At 34.4% G+C, this 22161-nt stretch overlaps 2 protein-coding genes across 2 annotated transcripts in view; one reads left to right on the top strand and one right to left on the bottom strand.

Annotated features, from left to right (window-relative positions):
- Positions 1–9627, top strand: part of LOC128177541 (uncharacterized) — a 34043-nt gene extending 24416 nt beyond the window's left edge. Inside the window, exons 14-17 of the mRNA XM_052844278.1 lie at positions 4027–4177; positions 5370–5625; positions 6721–6817; positions 8764–9627. Coding sequence (XP_052700238.1) covers positions 4027–4177; positions 5370–5625; positions 6721–6817; positions 8764–9127 — 868 coding nt within the window. The 3' untranslated portion in view covers positions 9128–9627. The remainder of the gene's footprint in view (positions 1–4026; positions 4178–5369; positions 5626–6720; positions 6818–8763) is intronic.
- A 4177-nt stretch (positions 9628–13804) lies between these two features.
- On the bottom strand, positions 13805–21954 carry LOC128178042 (fumarate hydratase, mitochondrial-like). The gene is made up of 9 exons (XM_052845031.1): positions 21847–21954; positions 20981–21106; positions 19956–20066; positions 18490–18666; positions 18101–18256; positions 17363–17474; positions 17024–17104; positions 16436–16639; positions 13805–16244 (listed from the first exon to the last, which is right to left on the bottom strand). Exons 1-9 carry the CDS (start codon positions 21847–21849, stop codon positions 15820–15822), a joined length of 1395 nt encoding a protein of 464 aa, XP_052700991.1. The 5' UTR covers positions 21850–21954; the 3' UTR covers positions 13805–15819.
- Between the last annotated feature and the right edge of the window lie 207 nt (positions 21955–22161).

Raw genomic sequence — 22161 nt, 5'->3', positions numbered from 1 at the left:
ATTGATTCTCAAAGGCAGCAACTTTGAATTTGTTTCATTAAGCAAAAAAAAAAAAATTAAGAAACTGTGCATTGGCAATAATAGGTCTACCCAGGGAGCTTCTTTAATATAGTTCAGAGTGAACTCAGATATCAGGCTTAGTGCTGTGATTGATCAAGTAATGGTAACACTAGTTGAATCAGGCAGTTTTAATTAACCCAGACAGACACTAGTAATCCAAGCTATCTGTAGTGCAGTACTGTTAAATAATGGGGAAAAGGGGGCACTTGCAGTAATGGAGAGTTGATGCATGTCATAAAGTGCCTATCCTTGCCAGGCAGATTACCCCACTTTCATTTTGGAAAATCTCAGACTTGGAGTTTCGGAGCAGAGCTGTATCCCCTACTGTTTGACTGCTCAGCAGAACCAGCCATGGGGAGAGCCACGTCTTGATGCACAATTCTGATATCAAAATAATTTTTAGCAGATACTTCACAGAATACATCAGTTGATTACATCCTAATCACCCCAGTTATTATGCTGGGATTTTATATGGCTCTGTGCAGTTGGGGCCTGTTTTGTATTTGCACTTGAGGCTATTATCACCCAGCGGGCCAGGCTACCAACACATGACCCTATCATCGATAAAGCTAACCTCCCCCTGCAATGGTGGGTGCATTTCTAATGGCCATCTGATTTCCTCCTCAAGGTTATTTATTTTTTCTTGTTGTCTTATCTTTTGGAAAACTTTCTTCATTCACTCTTGCCTTTATTGAATATAGCTCCCTGGGGACACTGCTTTTTGAGTTATCCTTTTAGACATGAACTACCAGTACTGCAAATCACTCTTATACTGTCAATTCCTTATATTACGCAAGTATTTCTTGCACATGAAAAAAGAAGTTGGTTGCATTGGTACCATTAGTGTCCAGCATGGAAACTCCCATCAATTTTCCTAACTTTATTCACTAAAGAAAGCTTGACTTTAAGATTTGATCAGTTTAAAAGTTTTAATTGCTAAGTATAAATTTTCATGACTCTGACAAAATGTTCCATTCTGCATGCAATAGTCATGCTGAAGAGATACCCCTGTATATGATTCCAAGAGAAGTTGACCCTGTCCTCTTATGAGCAAAATAAAAGAAAGTAAAATCCAGTAAATTATAGAATGGACTAGAGAATTTTTTACAGGATGCATTTTGTAAATGAAAAGATAAATCATTAGCAACAAACGCAAACAGAGACATCCTTCTCGGTGATGCTGGGGGTAAAACCCTCCAGAGGCTGACCTTGCATTGTCCTTCACTTGCAATACAAGGACAAAGCTGGCATCACTACATCATCGTACAGATTGTCAGATATATAGGTCCATTTGATGGGATTATCTCCATTGTAAAAAAAATTACAGGAATTAACTGCATGCTCCTGACAGCATTAAGCTAAGCTTATCTTAAATGGAAGAGGTCTGGTTTGTTTTCGTTTCAGTTTTTAAAGCTTTCAACCTCACAGTGTTTTGCCATTTATCATTCACTATATACTGTAAAACTTATATATTTTTATATAATTATCTATACCAACTAACGTTATACATGGATTCACTCTAGTTTTGACCACGTATGGTTGAGTGTGATGTAGGAAATGTGTTTGCGATTATAACGACAGCTGTCAGAGGGTACCTTGGAATGACAGGCTTTATTAGAGTTTCCCTCTTTGGCCGCAGCTTTAACCTTTAAACAAAAAAACTCTATTTTCTAATAGAAAGCAAGAAAACTATTGTCTGTCATGACTGGAACCCGACCAATATCAACATGCCTTCCGAGTATTCTTGTTCATGTAAGTGTTTGATAATGTCAGAGTACACGAAGATTATCCTCGGACATGGATTCAAGCTAAGGTTATAAGTACTTCTGACTAAATGGCTGCAGACTGGAGAAGATTGGAATTATTAACAGTCTTTTAACAGAACATGTCTTGATGGGGTCTGTTAATCTTTGTGGTCGGCAGATGTACAGCCTTTTGGCACTACCTCGTGTTTTGCCTATATCACCAAGTTGTAGGTAGCCATGGCCAATTATATTTCTGTCATAACCTTGCCTACAATTTTTTTGTTTTCAGTGCTGATTATTTTTCTGTTATCTTTATAGCTACAGTTCATGGGAGTTCCTAATTTCATGCATAGTTAGAAATTACGCATTGTCTGTAAGGTTCTTGTTTTATAATCAATGTGGTTCCAGAATGATTTTCCCTCATTTGACTTTCAACAATTGGCAGTGTATTTGTGGGGAATGAATCGTGCTATTTTTTTTTTACTAATTGTTTCAAAATATGATTGAAAGTAATTTTTTTTCTTAGAGAGATGATAACTAAAAGCAAAAATGTTTAAGTAATTGTTCTTGAGGGTTCAACAAATAATTAAGCCTGTGTAGAACATTTGGCTCAGACCCTAACTTTTCTGCACTTTAATGACTGTGTGCAGCCATCTTTGCTCATGGTTGAGGTGATTTGAACTGCTATTTGATGACAAGCTACCAGGTACCCTCAACTTCTTCAAAGTTTTGCACTTGAACTGGAGCTCACTAACATTTGGTTAAGTCATCAGTCTGGAAGCGCTGGAGCAATCGGCCAAGGTACATTTGTCATTCAAGATTTACAACAAGAACAAACAAATCTAAAGTTTCTAATGCCTCAAATTGACTGTGATGAGTTTCATGTGTGAGGTTGATTGTATTTTGCGGGTACAGATGTTTTTTACATAAAATACTCATTACATGTACTATAAAAATGCACAATATTAAAATACCTTAAAAATTATTTGTACGTAAAGAGTAGTGATATCTTGACATTTCAGCTATTCTAAATATTCATCAAAAAAAGAATTTGAAGCAAACAACACATCTACTCCATAAATACTTTCATCTTTCAAATTGATAAAAACCACCTCCAAAATATTTCAAAATGAAAAGGAAGAGAATGCATGCAATTGACATCAATTAATCCTTTTTGCAACAATGTTGTTGAACCAGCATTTTTGCTGTTGCTCTATGATGGATGTTTAGCGCTCAAGTGCCAATAGACGAAGAGATACACTGCTCTTCCTGTAGCCATTGCTTCCTAGTCTTCATCAGCTGTCAATCGGACAGTCAGCCCATGGTAATCAAAAATTAACAAGACTCATAAATCACTCAGCCAATGGCTGATCTCTCATACCTTGCTCTCAGCGCAGGCTGCCGGAAGGTGTGAGATTCACCTCTCTGATGTCTGACGACTGGCACGTGACTCTGCCTGCCTGGTCGGGAGATGACAACACGGGTGCTGAATCTGATTGGAGTCCATCTGAGCAATAAGCCTCCAAAAAAAAGTTATTCTGCAGTGTAAAAAAACTGCCTTTGATTTAATAATGCATGCTGCTGCCCTTTCGTTTGAGGTGGCATGTGGTCATTAGTAAGGAAAAATCACTTGCTTTGTTTTTTACGGACTTTTAGATACATGTATTTGTATCTGTCTAAAAAATAAATATGTAAAGCAGAGAATGGTGCATTTAGAATACTCACATGTAATCTCAGTAGGTATCCTTATACTTGCAAATAGATTTTCTAAAGGATCAGAAATAATTCCTACTTTTTCATTTTAATTAATGAGTCAGTTGTATGCTTTAGTTTTTAAGTGTTCAAGAGAATTGAATTAAGTTCCCGGGGTATTTTCAGAATTAGGATTGTGGGTTATTACAGTTAGTAGTTTTTTAATTCTGCTATTTGTTGCTATCTGACGGTGATGATTTGGTGCATTCAATTTTGTAACCAGTTGCTCTTGGGTTCTTTTTCCAGTTTTGGCTCAGAATTTTCCAGATGTGAAAACTTTCTTTACATTGAATTATTTTTAATATCTGATGATATTTATAAAAATAATAATCTAAATTAAGAGCGCATTGTTTTACTTCTTGACTTCTGTCATATGGCTGATGGAATTCTGTCAGACATTCTTAAAAGAAATGGGTGAAGCATGCTCACATTTTCATGGTAGTAAACTTCCATTTTTTTAATGTTTCAGAAAATGTCGTTTGGAAGGAGATTTCTTGAAGAGAATTGGCCGCCCAAGCGAGGTTGTGTACTCGCTGATGGATGAAAATGGTGGCATCGACAGTGGTGTGATAACCCCTGCTGACATGCTGTCATTCGCAAGACAAGTTGCCATGGCAATGGTCAGTTGACCTAAGTGCATGTATATATACATATGAAATCTGAGCTTGACATACATCTCCTTGCCATGTTTATATAACACTTGTTTTATGTATAGCCTTGAAAATCGTAGATTGGGATTTGTTTAAAATCATCCTGTAGATATATGGTTGATAAAACACTGGTGGTGATCCTGTTTTAATTGACATAAAATGTACAATTTGGATCAGGAAGAGGCTCCCTAATCACTGCAGAGCCCATCAATGTATTCAGTTTATCTTTTCCCAATATTGAAGGTTAATCTTTTTTCACTAAATGGCCTACTTTTCTGTACTACTATGGTTTTTATGAACTCCTTAGAGTTCTCCCTGTGTTTTATCAGGGCCAGGTTTCCATTTTGAACCCAGACAGCAATATACCAACGCATCAGCTTCACTGTAGCTCGGTACCAAAAGGACATGAGGCGCGTTTTCCTTTTTATCATAATACTGAAATGTTTTGTTGCCAAATCTTGTCTTCTTTTTCTCTAGACTTGTTTTGTTTGTGTTATGGAAAGGTTTTTGTAGTATACATTCAATCAAAGCTTCAGATAAAATCAGAGCAATCAAAATACCAGCGTAAATCTTTTAACAATTCACCCACATTTCAGGATCAATGCTTGAAGTTAGCTGTTTAAACATGTCTCCTCTAGCCAAGTTATGCCAACTGCGGGTGCATTATTTCCTAGAAATTTAGACTATTTTATGTTCATGGAATTTTATCCAAAATTGATCTTGCTTCCGAATACTTTTTTGTTTGATTTTTATTGGGTTCCTTAGTATAAAGAGGGGGATAAACTGAAAATACAGCTCAGATCCTCAACTCACGTAAAAATTATATTGAAAAAGTTTCATGAGTGAATGCCAATATACATGTATTCATATCAATCATTATTATTTTTTAATGTATTTACATAAGTACGCAGTATATATTAATTTTCATGTAGGCATTAACTTATGATAGTCAGTATATGGAATAGATTTGAGAAAATTTCCTCCTTAGAATAAATTGTAACTTTAGCAATAGAAGTTCAAGTCCTCCGAAATTTCTTCTTGTATGTGTTATAATAAATTTTGTTAGTGTTCCAAAACTAATATGCTTCTCTTCAAACTGTTTTATTTTCTTTATGAATCAGTGAATGGGCTTACATTAATCAACTTTCTCCGTCTTTTTCAGGAGTATCTGGCGGCCAAGAAATATGTTCACCGTGACTTAGCGGCCAGGAATGTGCTGTTAGGGTACAACAAAGTGGTGAAAGTCTGTGACTTTGGCCTGTCTCGAGACATCTACAACGACAACCAGTACCACAAAATCACCAGCGGCAAGCTGCCACTGAAATGGATGGCCATCGAGTCACTAAGGGACCGCATCTTCACCACTCAGAGTGATGTCTGGTCCTTCGGTATTCTGATGTGGGAGATCATCACCATGGGTAAGGACTAAGGGGCCAGGCTAATTCAGGTTTTAATTAAGAGCCAGCAAAGCACTAATTAAACCTAGAGCAGGTCTTGTAGAACCCTCTGTAATGAATTGTGTGTGTCAGAGAAAAACAAAGATAAAAAATATCAAAAAAGATTTTTTCCATTAATGAAAGCAAAATGAAAAAATATATATTGTATACATATATCTAATGCATACTTTTACCCGAGATGTAAGCACACATTAATTTAGGGTCATAAATATTTCAGATTTATTTCATCATTTGGCAGTTTTAGTATCATTTGAATGAAATATACTGTTCTTTCATCATCTTTGGTTAAGCACCAATTTTCATTGATCTCATTGATCATATTCCCATGCAAATTACATGTAATATTTAAAGGGGCATGATCACGATTTTAGTCAAAAATTATTTTTTTGATTTTAATGTTTATAATGCTTCAGTAAGGCATTTTTAATTGGTAACCAAAATTTGAGTGTCATTTGTTAAGTTATAAGCGAGTTACAGACCTTACAATTCCTTGCTGTGTAAACAAAGCTTTTATTTACATTTTGGATGTTGAAGTGAAAATTCCAGTTTTATACCTTAAATGAATGTGTTAATCATTAGGAACTGTTCATTTAGGCTTTAAATGAATAAGAATATAGACAAATCATCTTTAAAAAGATTTTTTTACTGGTATATTGAACCTATGTAAACAAAAAAAGGGCACGAGCCTTGTTTACATGACGAAGAATTGCGAGCCCTGTATCTTGCTTAAAACTCATCGACGGGCACCCAAATTTCATTCGATCATTAGAAATGCATTGATAAAGCATTGTAAATAATAAAAACAGAAAAATAAAATTTGACCAAAATCGTGACCATGCCCCTTTAACAATGTAATGAAATTAAATAATTATCTTGTTTGAGCTGACGTCTTTGTATTTATGTATTCTGTAAACAATATTGCAAAATACGCAAAAACTGACACCCATGGATATTAATGAAACCATTGTATATTTTAAACCACAAAATGCACCTGCACTGTTACAGATGCACATGTAGTCCTTATCAAACTAACATATTCCGCTCTGATTTCTCCAGGTGGCTCTCCGTACCCAAACATTGCTCTAGCCGATCTTTACTATGTTCTGGCCAATGGATACAGAATGGAAAAACCCAGTAATTGTTCATCAGAGTTGTAAGTATAATCAAAATGTACATACAAAACAGTTCATTACATCACTGAAATTATCAGAAACAGATGCTCAGGGTCATTCCTCATTATCAAGGTCAAATCTTGTGATGTGTACGGTTCGAGCAGTGCACTATGGGTAAAGTGGCACCGTACTGGCCTAGTATCAGCTAAGCATGTGTTTTTATCTTCATTTTCATTTAAAGCTAATTGGATTAGGGTGTTGTTTTTTATCATTCTGACTTTACAATATTTCCATACTAAGCCTATAGAAACTTCAGATCTCAGCTGTTTACCTTAGCAGATATGGCCCTGTAGACCACTCCAAAATTAACTTAATTTGATTTTACTGAGGAAACTTTTGGCAGACAGACTGACAATGCTCTGGAATAGGAGCCTCCTCTGCATGAGGAGATGTGATAAAATTTCTCAGCAGGTGTGGATCAGAATAAAAATAAAAACCTGCTCTTCTCAAATCCCACGTAAATCCTTCAGTAAAATTATGCAGCTCTTCAGATGCATTGTTCTCCGCTTTTCTGCAGATTAAGAAATTTCTAGACAAAGCACCTGAAGTACTCGGCCTAAAACTGTCACCTCTCCGTCTTTATTTCAAGAGTTATGGACAAACTGACTTTATGTCCTCCGTTTTTTGGCTGTTGCTGTTAACATTTATTTTCATTGTCAAGGTCATCCCGTGTCTCATCGCATCTTTACCACTTTTACATGTAAGATCTAACAAGTTTTCATGATACGTAGTTTTTGGTCCATTTGCATCAGATCTCGTGCCAAGTTTGATTTTTTTGACAAGTTGTTATCATATTGTAACATAATTTTGGCTAAGTAATGTGTAGTGAAATATGGGGTCAAAGACATTTCTGATTAACAAGATATGGGAGGTAAGGGAGAAGAAAAAAACAAACAAACACTGCTAGAGAACTGTGAATAATTCATATAATTCAGCTTTTTACATTACTACACAAATCTCAGTCATTACGTTTACTTTGAATAACTGATTTTAATGATTTCCACAATGTGGGTTGAGAAAATAACATCTTTGTTTCTGACTCATTCTGCCAGACAACCATGCACAATCCCATTAGTACATGAAATTTTCATTAAATGGTGTTGAACAAAAAGAAAAAGCACAATGCATTTTTATGATGATGCGGAAGTGACCGCACCCAAGTATAAATCTAATCTCAGATGTTTTTGTGGGTTTTTTTCCAAAGATATTCCCTGGTTTACATCTTTTAGTTTTTATCAGCTGGATTTCGTTTTTCAAACCTGCACACATTTTGTGTGTATGCCAGTGTGTCAAGATTTAAACCACAGGAAATTCTATATAGCTTCTTCTTTCAAATTTGTTTCATATATATTTTATGAAAAAGATATGGCCTCCCATGGAGAATATTAGCTTTTGTACCCTTAAAATATGTCTGTTATTTAGAACACTGTATTCACATATATCTTAAAAACAACATATCAAAAATCTGTAACCGTTAGATCAATTTTTTTTATTTTTATTTTTTATTTTGATATACTGTTGTAATGATATGATTTCTCAACTTGAGGTGAATTCAAGAATTTCAAAAGGTCTTTTTATCTTGTGTTGTCTTATTTTACCCCAAAAAATAATGTCTGCACTTTCATTATCAGTCTTTGAATGAAATTCCAGAGGTTTTTCTTTATTTTTCTTACAAAGATTTAGATATGCACAGTATATACGGTAGTGTTTGTTTAGTTAAGTTTTTCTAGATTTGACGCAAAGCAATCCATCAAGAGAGCTGCGTTAGATTTTAACACAGAATTTCAACTGCCTATCTCAGAAATGTGTCAGATTTTGTAAGAATCAAAACCAAAGGGAAAACAAAAATTGGAAATATTCATCAGTTTGGGCTTTTGGAGAGTTTTTTTTTTTTTCCTTAAGTAATTTTTGAAATTCTTTGTTTCAGGTACACCATTATGCGCCAGTGTTGGATTGAAGTTCCTACTGACCGCCCCAATTTTACAGACTTAAGAGTTCAGATAGAACAACTATTGTCCAGAGACAGAAACTATTTAGATCTAGACAACATAGATGCTCCCTTGTCAACATCAGAGAGTAGTAGTTCCCCAAAATCAGATGACTCGGACACTATGTCCCTGATTAACTCCAAACCGTTAGTACATAGAGTGATTCCTGGGCAGTCGTCATGGAAACAGGAAACCAGTTCACCGGGAACCAGTCGATCTGTGCCTCAAAAAACAGTTACCATAGCTACAGACCCTGTGACTGTAGTGTGTATTGAGAATTCAGATCAGTGGAGCTCATCATAATCTTCGAATAACATTGTTTTCATTATTTCCTAATGATGAAGAATACATGTACATTAAAACAATATAGCCAGTCTGGGCATCAAATTGCACAATAGGGAATACATGTGAAATACTGACAAGTCCTAAACATGTGAAATCTTTTGACTGTTGCAGATTTGCATAAAGTGACCCATGCTCAATATTGTGCAGTGAATGTAGAGGACTGTGATAGCACAGACAATGAATGTGCTGTGCAAGCACTATATTCTGTGCACAGGCTTCAAGCCAGTGTCATTTGTGCAGTGAGATTAAATACTGATGAGGTTTGCTGTGATTCATGATTTCAATGAACAATTTGTTGTTTAATTTTGTTGATTGACAATGTAGATCTGTAAATGTTTATATATTTATATTTTACAGTAGAAATATTTATTATGAAGCTGTGGGGAGTGTTCCTCACTTGATGTTTGAGATTTTACATGACATAGGGCCAGTATATGTAATAAAATGCATTGTCTTCATTTTTCAGATTTTTCCTACATTGTACGTACACTGTATATGCCTATATTTTTGTCATAAACTCCAATACACTGCATTTCCATATATTAATTGACTGTTATCAACAGCATATTAGATGGAATGCTAGATTGATCATAACATGTAAACAGAAACCTTCTCGAATTAACACTAGTATGTATTTTCAGATAAAGATAACAATCGAAGGATTTAAGTATGTTTAATTTTCCCCTTTCTCATTGCTTCCTTAAAAAACCTTGCTTGTGGTAATTCTTAAAAACACAAACCCATTGAACCTTTTGCCCAATACATGTTTAAGGCATCATATGTTGATAATGTGCATAATTGTTATAAACTTATGAGTCAAGTTTAAACCTTTCATTTTTCATTTCAAAATAGACACAAAAAGTCACAATAGTTTGTTGGGGGCATTTGAGCATCTAATCTAGGTTGTCAACACCTTCCATAAAAAAAATCAATCAATCAATCATTAAACCAAATCAGTAAGTTTCATTACTTGAATACCCATCAATACTAATACACCCATGTTATAGGACATACAGGGCATGCGTTTAACATTCTAAAAATATATAATAACATTTGTACAACATACATGTACATAGAAAAATCAGAAATAAATTTACCTTCACACAAGAGTAATGAAAGTAACCTCAGGTGGCCAATAATATATTATTTTGTGTATTCAGATATGATCACAACTTTGTATACAAATTTACATGTATTTCTTCACTGGGTACATTGGAAAAACTGTTCTCCCTGGAGAATTTCATTAAATCATATATTGTCTCCAGAAGGACATTGTCTTTTTGAAGTTGTTATGTCATTTAAATTATTTAATTATCTCTTCATATCTTCATGCGTTTTCATAATGGGCCATTATTTCACAATGTCTGTAATTACACTTCCTTTAATTACATGTGTAATTGCAAATTCTCGCCTGGAATTTTTGTTCTTGCAGTGCACTCTGTATTCTTCATTTACAAAAAAATCTTTTGTTTAACAGATAAATATCCCTATAATAAAAGTGTTATTGGACCAAAATATAAATGTGTACCCATTGCTTTGATTTTTGATTATTTTTTGCAAGCAAATATTTGTAAGCAAACTCAAATAATTCATAGCAAATAGTTTTGCAATGAATGTCTTCAATTTTTAGATGCATCAGTTTCTTCTTACAAAAATTCGATCAAATATGAGTTCAGTTTCATTGAGTGTGTTCGTTGGAGTCCATTGTTACTATTTATATACGAGTGTGTTCGACTGACTCTAGCTGCAGTGGACGTGGTTGTGTCCCCGTTCACGCGTCCGTCCACCACTCTCAAGTTTGTAAATGTTTTGTTATTAATTATTGTATTTCATGCATTTCACAATAAACAAAAAAAAAGATAGTTGTTGTAGTTTTATATATGTATAATTCTTTGCATTGGGTTTGCTTCTTTCTTTTTTTTTATCTAAATCTGTGATCAATGCAACTAAAATATATTCGTTTAAAGCTGGCTTTGCGACTGAAGTCGATGCGGTGCAACAACTGCACGCTTTGCAAAAAAATATAACAAATTTCATTTGAGTGGCTGTTTTGTATCATATGTGATTTATCTGTATTACAAGAAAAAACCGTTTCTTAACAAAAGGTTAAATCTTGCTGTGAAGCTTCCTGTTTTTGGTCCGACATAAAGGCGTGTTTGACTTGAAATCTCGTCGGTTATCATGTCAGCTGTGCTTCTTCAATACGTTAGCAGTTATCAAGAGCATGGCTTCTTTTTAATTCATTTAATGTAATGCCATATTAATTAAACATATTTTACGAATATGTTTTATGAAAAGATACCGGAACAACCTGAGAGATTCTTATCTACAAGACAAATTGGGATACTTGAAGAAATACTCGATCATACATTGAGTTCCGTGACATTTGCGCAATGTATTTTAGCGCGATTCTTGAAACGAACATCGTCTGGACGTGGTCCTGATGAAAAGAGATAGATAAACCAAACGCAAAAAAGATTAGATTTTTCTCTTTTGATGATACGTAGATTAGCAAACACGCTGTTCCGCTTGAAAGTGACAGAAATATCGTCAATTTTATAAAACTTTAGAGAAGTAAAATATTCCAAATGGCACCAAGAGAACTGTCGGCTGTCAGCGAAACATTCGACTCTCTAGTTACGATAAGCTTGCGACAAGTCGCGAGATAAGCCCCAACAGTCTTAATTTTGGGTTGTCTGATCGGAGACGCTTTTGATATCTTTAAAGTTGTCATTGATGCATCTAGGATGGAAACGATTCACATGTTTAATTTCGATTATTTTATTTTCGTATAGAGTATTTCATCTCATTTTACAAGCAGTTGAAAGTTCTAAATGCATGGAATTCTTTCGATTTCAAGTTTAAAATTCACTCTCTCATCCTCAAAAACAGGAATGAAAAAAAGCGATACAGAGCTATCTTCGCGTACTGTGGTGAACGCTTCCTTCCATTGTTTTATCGACAGAATGAAACATTGCCATTCAAAAATAAAGATAGTGGGATGTTTTAGTTTGTACTTAGGATAGCTTAAAAGATTTACAGGCCTCGCAAAATGCCAAAAACAATTTTGATAATACATTACATTTAACTTATGTGTGTCTGTTTGGAGCATGTTACATAATTTATACAATTTATGTCAATAAAGATATTTTGTAAAACATGAGATTCCCGCCGTCTTCAAATTGATTCATCAGCCGACTTTTAACACAAGATCCACACAAACGTTGATATATATCTCTTACAAGCTTATCTTTTAAAAAAGATTGGTGAGCTAGCGCTGTAGCCATCATAAAACTTAGAAGCAGATTTCTAAAACATTAGTTTAAATTTCTGACTCGATTAATTAACAATAGGAAGGCACAGGGATGTATTAGAATTGTGCCGGGCTGGAGTGGGGTTCTGAATCTAGAGTGGGCTTCACATCGGCAATGGCATAGCTCTTTGACTGTGCCTTAATCATTATGTATCTACTGTAATTTCAATTTCAAGGTGAACATTTTCAAGAACCATTGCATTGGTGCTGTTTTATAACAATCGTATCTTTTATGGCCTTTCCGACATGCTCGGAAAACATATATCCGAGGTTGTTTTCCGAGCCTGCCGGAAATTTAAGATAAAACTAGCTATTTATTATGATATATTTAGAATAACTTTGCATTATAATACCTAAGATAATGTTACTTTTTGACATTTACAATAAACAAAAAACTTTATGTGAAGATGATAAAATGAAATTCAAATGGTACAGTTTATCTACAATAGTATTCCCAGAATCCCCTACTATGGAGTCGAGCATGCGTATTCCAGTGAAAAAGACTAACGTAGTTGCTAGCGCTCGAGAGCGCTAGCAATAACGACTGAGAAATACGCTAAATCTACGCGATTACTCCAAAATTATCGGAACCAACAGTACAACGCGACCCATCTATCTCCCACTTTCCTGCAACAATCTGCATGTTCAAGAAGAGGAACTTGTGTTGCCTAGGTTTTGTGGGGGTTATGGATGATATTGGGTAATGGATTTGTGATTGTATTATAGTTTTTTTTCTAACGTTGTCTTAGCCCATCAGTGACGTAGTCGATATGGTTTCTCTGTTTGCTCTGTGGAGATACAGTCGCAGAGATTAGGTAGCAATCGGCTGGAGGTTGTCTTGTCTATTGGGCTTATCAGAATCTTTGTTCCACCCTTACCGCTCAATATTTTGACATATTTATCAACAAAATAAAAAATCAAGCCCCCTCAATCAAAACAAGAAGCGATCGTAAACGAGGCACATGACGTTGCTCGCAATGGAGGTTAGGCTTCATTTAGAAAAGCGTTTGTTTTGCTTTCGGCAGTTGACCGTTTACCTTGTATCAAGCAAAGAGAATGACTTGGGGGTAATAGCACCTTCAAAAACTCCACGTACAATCTGGGCGCCAAAACGTCATGTACGCTTGTGTTGAAGTTTCGATTTACATGCAGGATTCGGCAGCGTGACGTACCAAGTCGGGTTGATCTTGGTTGTTTTGCTCCACGAGTTTTAGCATGATATCAATGATAACTGTAATCTATAAATACATCTGCTGAGTGAACAGTCTGCAGAATGACTGCGACAGGCGATAAATAAATACTTATAAAAAGAACCAAGTATCGCGATATTTGGCACTTTCCTTTTTTTTTTTTTTCGTCTTTTTTTTAATCTCACAAACAATGAAGATTGAAATGATCGTCAAAAAAGCTCTGACAAGAATAAGATAAAGGCTATCATTGGTTACCAAAATAAAACTGGATGAAAGTCTGTTTTAGATAAATCAATAGTTTAGTAAAAAATGCACAATCAGCAAAACATATAACCAACGAAAAACATTGTACACATCATGCGTGGATCTAGAGGTTGGTCGTAGGGGGTCCGGAAACCCCACCCCTGGAAAATTAAAATTGATTAAATTCATTATTAGTAAAATTGTCAAAAATATGCACCGGGCCCCAGACACAACTATTCCTTAGACACCATCCCCATGGAAAAATGTTCTGGATCCATGCATGCACACGAACACTATTCCGCAGTACACAAATAGAATATGTTCATATATGTTGTTATTTTATCATTGATATGTATACATAAAAGATCACAGATCGTTTTCATAATAAACAAAGATAGAAAACTACCTGATTGGAATACCTTTTGTGACTCAAGACGACAAAAAAATTATGAGCATTGCAAGCTAAAGGTACTGTATAAATGTACGGTAGTTAAATTTCACTGTTGTACAAAAGATTCAATGAAAAAAAGTTATGAAAAAAATTTCATGCAAAAAATAAGGTTTTGCAGTAGCCACAGACTTGTGAACTTTTGATCCAAGTTCTGCAAGTTTTTTTTGTTGGCTATTATCAACTTCAAACAAATTTTCATTTCTGAGTATAAGATGATTTCAAAAAAAAAACTGGAAGTCATTTTCTCTCAACTTTTGGTACAGTTTCTTGAAGTTTAAAGATCTGTGATGTGGATATGGACTAATTTGCAATAATGAGATTATTTCCAGTTGGCGGTGGAAATGTTATACATGTATACAATTTTCAATTCCAGTATGTTTACCCTTAATTTTTAGTTTCAGTGCTGATTACTAAACAGCAAATTCAGTGAAATATCAATACTAAATAACATACAATTATATATCTCACATATTAATAGTTGACTCAATGACAAAAGTGTTTAAAATTAGTAATCTTTAACACCCAAAATGTTTTGAATTAAAATGGTTTGAAATATTTACATAATTCTGATTAAGAGCAATAAAAAATAACTGAATCCTGGTTCTTTCATCACATAATCTGTAGATGGCTAGATCAAAGAAAGACAACTAAGAAATACAAATGGAATGTGGTTACAAGGCACTCCAGGAATTGACAAGTATACTGTACAAATACATGCTGATATGAGAATGTCAGAATCACAGAGAAATACATCTTGGCTTTACAGTACTATACAGTATCAAAAGAATACTGTGTATCTGGTTATCATTTACATAAACTTGGAAAATATTATATGTCATACCTGGCTTCATTTGAATCGAATTAAAATCACCCCTTCTAATAAGGTTTGTTAATGTCGATGGTAAGAGGTATAGCCTTCTTTCTCATTATTAGCAAACTCCCAAGGTACTCTTTCTAAAACTTCTACTTAAAAAGGAAATTTGCAAAAATTTACAAAACAAAACCTCATGACACTAAATGTATTGTTGGGTCTGATGTTAAACACAAATACTGTTAATTAATAATGTCTACAATAACAGATACATGTACATATTAATAAAAATTAACTTGCAACTGCACAAAAAATCTTATCTTTTAAAAACTCTCATTGAAAATAAACCCCATTTCTAACTATAATGCCTCTAATTTAATCGAAAATCTTGAAATGACCGGACTACGGGACAATGCATTTTTGTCCATCAACTAGGAAGATGTCTTTATTGGAAGACAGAAAAAAATTATGGGGACAATATTGGGAATGACAAATATCGACTATTGTCACTGACCAACAGATGAAATAAAACATTAATGTATGCACAGATCTTTGCAAGATTTGATTTTCATTACGTGTGTACCACCAATACTTGTTCGAATGACTCTCATGGGTCTAAGAATTTGTTTTGTTGCAGTGGCATTACTTTGGTCCTAACATGTCTTTTGGTTGAACTTTGATGTCAAACTCCTCCTCAGTCAGCATCTGCAGTGACACGGCGGCCATTTTTAACGTGGACCCTGTGGTATGAGCATGCTTAGCTATCTTTGCCGCGCGGTCATACCCTATGTGTGGATTCAGTGCCGTGACCAGCATCAGAGACTCGTTTACAAAACGATTAATCTTCTCTGTATTCGGTATTATTCCATCAACACAGTTTTTGGAGAATGACACACAAGAGTCTCCGATCAGTCTAACAGACTGTAGTACATTTGTGACAATCACTGGTTTGAATACATTCAACTGAAAATGGCCATTACTTCCACCTACTGTCACTGCAACATGGTTTCCCATCACCTGAGCTGCAACCATGGTAACAGCTTCACACTGTGTTGGATTTACTTTTCCTAAATGCCATATCAATATCAAACATTTAGGTCATGTAATCTTATTGCCATCATGATTTACATGCACAATTTTGTGCAATTAAAGAATTAAAAAAACAACACTTCATTGGTAAATTTGAGAACAATTGAGGGGTAATTCAACATAAACATTTTGAACATCACTAGATCATAACACACTTTAATTATTTTACCTGGCATGATACTACTTCCAGCCTCATTCTCAGGTAACGAGAGTTCACCAATTCCACAACGAGGCCCTGACCCGAGATGTCTAATATCATTGGCTATTTTCATCAGACTACAAGCTAACACATTCAGTGATCCATGGAGTTCCACCAATGCATCGTGTGCTGACAAAGCTTCAAATTTATTTGGAGCAGTCACAAAAGGGTAGCCTGTATTTCAAAAATAAATATCTAATTAAAGTTGTTGCATTATTTAAACTAAAAGCTGGGCTATGATTAATGAATGATTGTCATTTTCAGTTAACATTACTTTTGAAAGTAAAATTTGGTGTTTTTAGGGGTACGAAAATAAAATTCTGATAGCTTTAAAGATGTGAAAATAAAATCTTGTCATAAAAACATATAGTTCATGTACTGGTACTATCATGATCAACAATAGTGTTAGCATTTGCACTAGGTAAAGTTTAAAGAAGCCAATTCATAAAACCAAAAAGGGTAAAGGTCACGGGTTTCTAATGATGGAGATTGACAACAATACCATCATGCTTTAATTTATTATAACATTAAACTGAAATGTTAAGAGAAGTAAATCACCTGTTTCCTCTGCTATTTTCGCTGCCACCTTTTCTGCAAAGCCAATTCTGGAGTTCAGTCCTGTGCCTACTGCTGTTCCTCCTGAAGAATATACCAGGTATATTAAATATTATTACAATGAGAAACATGTTAATTTAAGTCTGAATCTTTTTTTTTGATTTACTATATAACAGTTTTTTTGCAGGGTGCTAGCTTTGGTTTATTTTAGCAGTTTGATCGTAGCCTGCTAAAAACTCAATCACTTAATTTGTACCATTTAGGATAGTCCTGAAAACATGAAAGAAAACTTGAGTCTGCAAAAAATAATTTATGCCAAAAAAATTGTGAATAAAAATATACCAGCTGCTAGATGATATAAACGTGGAAGCGTATCTTTCACTCTTTCTATTCCATTCTCTATCTGATGTACAAAGGAACTGAACTCTTGACCTAAGGTCAAAGGAGTGGCATCCTGTAAACAGAAAGAAAATTTAATCTTTTACAGTGTGAAATATAATCTAATAGCAGAATTGATGTTCAGTAGCAGAATCATAACAGTTACATGTAAGTAACATAGGCGAAATTCTTTGAATGAATTTGTCTTTTAAAGCTCAACAGGTTAAGCATTTGTTACTTATAACCTTATGCTGTGGGTTGAAACTTGTCACTTTATGGATTATTAATCTTTCCATGTAGATCTAAGTTAGATTAACAATTTAACAAAGCAGAAATTTTAACATTTTCCTTCAAAAATAGATTGTATTCCAACCAAAAAAGCTGCTGAAAAATGCATATTAGTAAGATCATTATCAATAAGTTAACAAGCTTAAAAGGGTTTAGGCTTTAAAAAGTAGGCATAAAATAATGAATTACCAAACAAATTCATGCATTTATCTGGTCTTAAGATGTCAACCACCAGTTTACGTCTCTACAACCTGTATAAGACACCTGTACATGTACTGTATTCAAGGGGGTGTTAATCTCAGATTATCGACAATTAATTTTTGATATGCGTATTCATTTTAGAGGGGTTACTAATATGTGTGCCTGTGGCAATATTCAAATGATTACATAGAACCATTTTTTTTTAGTCATCACCTGTAGATGAGTCCTGCCGATCTTGACAATGTCCTTGAACTCCTGTTTTTTAGTTTCCAATGATTTGAGTAGAACCTTTAGCCCCGGCAACAATCTCTCCTGGACCTCAAGGACGACAGCAATGTGCATGGCTGTCGGAAAGGTGTCGTTAGAGCTCTACAATAAATAAATATTGAATTGCAGTGTAAATAAATAAAGAGAATATGGATATATCTCCCTATTTACTGCAGTTGCAAGTTAACGATACAGTCATAATTAATGTTATTTCCAATAAGTAAAATGACCATGCAAAATATTGTCATGATTTTTATTTGATATCCAATGACTAAAATGACTCCTGGCATTGAACTTCAATTTCGTGCAATGATTTCATCCAGTTCTTAACAAACCTGGGACATGTTGACATGGTCATTTGGGTGAACAGGTTGCTTGGAGCCCATTGTTCCTCCTGAAAGTTCAATAGCTCTGTTGCTGATGACCTCATTAATGTTCATGTTTGTCTGGGTCCCTGAGCCTGTCTGCCAAACCACCAAAGGGAAGTGATCCCATAGCTGTCCCGCTATAATCTGTGAACAAACACACTGAATTTATGAACCACCAGAGGGAAGTGATCCCATAGCTGTCCACCTATAATCTGTGAACAAACACTGTGAATTTATGAACCACCAAAGAGAAGTGATCCCATAGCTGCCCAGCTATAATCTGTGAACAAACACTGTGAATTTATGAACCACCAAAGGGAAGTGATCCCATAGCTGTCCAGCTATAATCTGTGAACAAACACTGTGAATTTATGAACCACCAAAGGGAAGTGATCCCATAGCTGTCCAGCTATAATCTGTGAACAAACACTGTGAATTTATGAACCACCAAAGGGAAGTGATCCCATAGCTGTCCAGCTATAATCTGTGAACAAACACACTGAATTAATGACCGACCAAATGGAAGTTATCCCATAGCTGTTCAGCAATAATCTGTGAACAAACACACTGAATTAATGAACCACCAAAGGGACACTTAATTTAAAATCCCTGCTTGCCCTTTACCTTAAAGGGACTTGGACACGATTTGACTTAAAATTTTCAAATTTTATTTTTCCATTTTCAATGTTTATACTGATAAATATAGAAGTTTATAATGCTATGTCAAAATTTGAGAGTCAAATATCAAGTTATAAGCAAGTTACAGAGTTCATAATTCTTGGTTTTGTAAACAAAGCTCGAATATTGTCATTTTTACATATGTGTTGTATTGGTGTAAGTTTCAATCAAATGTATCTTTCTATTGTTTATAATGGTATTTATGAAGATACTGAATTAGTTTAAATTGTTTTTACATGTCATTTTGTCTAAGAAATGGTAATTCTCTACAATACATTTTTTGTAAACAACTATAAGACTCGAGCTTTGTTAACATTACAACCAATTCTCACCTCTGTATCTCACTCGTAACTTGACTTTAACATTCAATATTTTGGTCAATCATTTAAAATGCACCAGTAAACCATTTTATACATAAAAAATAAAAATAAAATTTTTGATCTCAAATCGTGTCCAAGTCCCTTTAAGACATTCTTTAAGTGAAGTACAAGCCAAATAGGGTCTAGCTACAAAATAGACTAAATTAAATAGTGAAATTCAATGTAATAAACAATCAAAGCAAAGTTACTGTTCAACCCAAAGATTGATCTTACAACAAACAATCTGAAACAAACACAACCAAAGAGAGTTACCTCATAGATCTACCACAAAACAGATCAATGAAGCCCTATACCCGATACCATATATAGTATGGAGCTGAATATCTGAAAATAGAATATTTGGAAAACGATTTCTTGGTTTCTGTGTTAACTCACCTCATCAGCTACTTTGACAATGAGGTCAGCTATGGTTGAATCCAGTCCATACTCTTGATTTACCCTGGCAGCACATTTCTTCAAGATCGCAAATGCCTTGATGATGGGAAGCTGTAATGGTGTTAATCATGTTGACTGATCATATATTAATTCTGTGCTTTATGAAAATTTGAATTTTCATGGAGATAACACTGTGGAATTTCATTATATAGAACAGTAAATTATGATAACAAACAAGAAGGAGACAACTTTTGAGAAAATGAGACATTTGCAAAAGTTGAATCAAAAAATAAATCCTAAAACGCATCGCTCTCTAATTCAAGTTACATGTAATTCAGTGACTGTACTAAGATGTTAATAAATGTCTAAAATAAGTTGACAAGTGTGTATGATTAGTGTTTAATTGATACAAATACCAGTAGTCTGTCCCACATGCATATGGATCCCTTATTGTGTTCTTTTATCCATATAAATATCCAAAGTATTTAATTCTGCCTTGTAGTACATGTACATATACGTGTTGTTTATTTTTCATTTCTGTTAAGATTTATGCAATGAAAATACTGCAAGATTTCTCTTCTGACATTTGTTTTCATTTAAGACAATTAAAGGACAGGTGACACAATCACAAAATTATTAAACAATGCGTTGGATTGTCAGTGTGATAAAACTGTTGAACTACCCCCGCTATATAATATTCATCTATTTCACAGCTATTGCAGCTGTAACATTGGGCAATATAAGTAGATCTTAAAGGGTAAATCTATGCCAGTAATGTGTATGTTAATATCATATAGCATTCAGGATAAAAATGCACATGTACAATTTTTTAACACTGTAACCTTTCTGAAACATGTATAATCTTTAATAACATAATTTTGCTAAAATAATGTTGAGGAAGCCAATCAAAACGGCATTCAGATTGTCAATGAATGAGTCAATATTTTCTTTCTTTTTTTAAATATGACTCTAGGCCTAATTCGTTTCCCTAAATCCATTCAACACATTCTCAAATGATTCCGTACTGGCATTCGTTCTGATGGTCCGCCTATGTTGAAGTTTATGATGGAACGAGCAGTGTTTGCTCCATAGTACTTGTCTGCAGGAACCTGGATTTCTCCAAAGCTGTCAGTCTCTGCACGAAAAGATGCCTAAAAATTAATGAAATGGATCAAATCAGAAAAATAGGTATCATTTCTAATTGTTTGTATTTATGACTTTTATCCCCTCTTTTTTTCTTACTTAATTGACCATTTAACTATTGACATCATGATTTCTGACTTTCCAGCTGCCGACATCCCTTGTTTATTCCATTATGCTAATCTTGTGTACCTGCATGTGTATGTTCATTGGGTCTTAAATTTGGAAGAAACAAAATACTCATGTTTTTTTATATCATAAACGGTTGGCCCATTTTAAAACTGTTATCAAAATCTAAGCACAGGCCTCTGAATTTTCATCAATAATATAAGCCGTTAAATGTAGGGGAAAAGAAAGATATATACCCTATCTATATATAAATACACATATAAATACATATACATATTTATATATAGATAGGGTATATCTCTCTCTTCCCCTACATTTAACGGCTTATTGATAGAAATGCAGAGGCCTGTGATCTAAGAGAACTTTCAAAATTAAAACCTTGTAATTGTTTACAACAACACGAACTGTAAATAGCTAAACAAAACTCTCTCCTACTTTTTCTTTCTCTATTATTATTCATAATACATGCAGCAATCTCTATAACTTATAAAACATGTCATGGTTAACTAACTTTAACAACAGAGAAAATTCCAGTTTGTACACGTGTTGGGGAGTTATTTAGGTCGGTATTTCGATGCAATACTAAACCGTCACGCTCACAAATCAATACTTGGGTACCTACCATTATTATACTGTAACCTGTCTTTAGGAATTTGACTGTCCTCTTTCTAGTTTCGTTTGTCTTTGCTGTCGACTCGAGTCACAGGGGGAAGTAACTCTAATGTTTACCTGTATTTTTATGGATTGCGATATCCAGGGAGGCAACTCGGTTTTTTCTCCTTTTGGAGGCTGAAGATCAACAAATTACCCATTTGGTCTACCTTAAAATTTTGATTAATACGATTTTTCAACCCTTAAACTGAAACTTATTTATATTTCAGCTTTAAGATTTAAATATTTTATATTTTATTCAAAGCTTTTCTTCAAAATGAGACTG

Source organism: Crassostrea angulata, chromosome 3, assembly GCF_025612915.1.
Source record: "Crassostrea angulata isolate pt1a10 chromosome 3, ASM2561291v2, whole genome shotgun sequence".
Taxonomy (NCBI): Eukaryota; Metazoa; Mollusca; class Bivalvia; order Ostreida; family Ostreidae; genus Magallana; species Magallana angulata.
The sequence above is the reverse complement of the archived record's forward strand: the minus strand, read 5'-3'. Positions and strand labels throughout refer to the sequence as shown.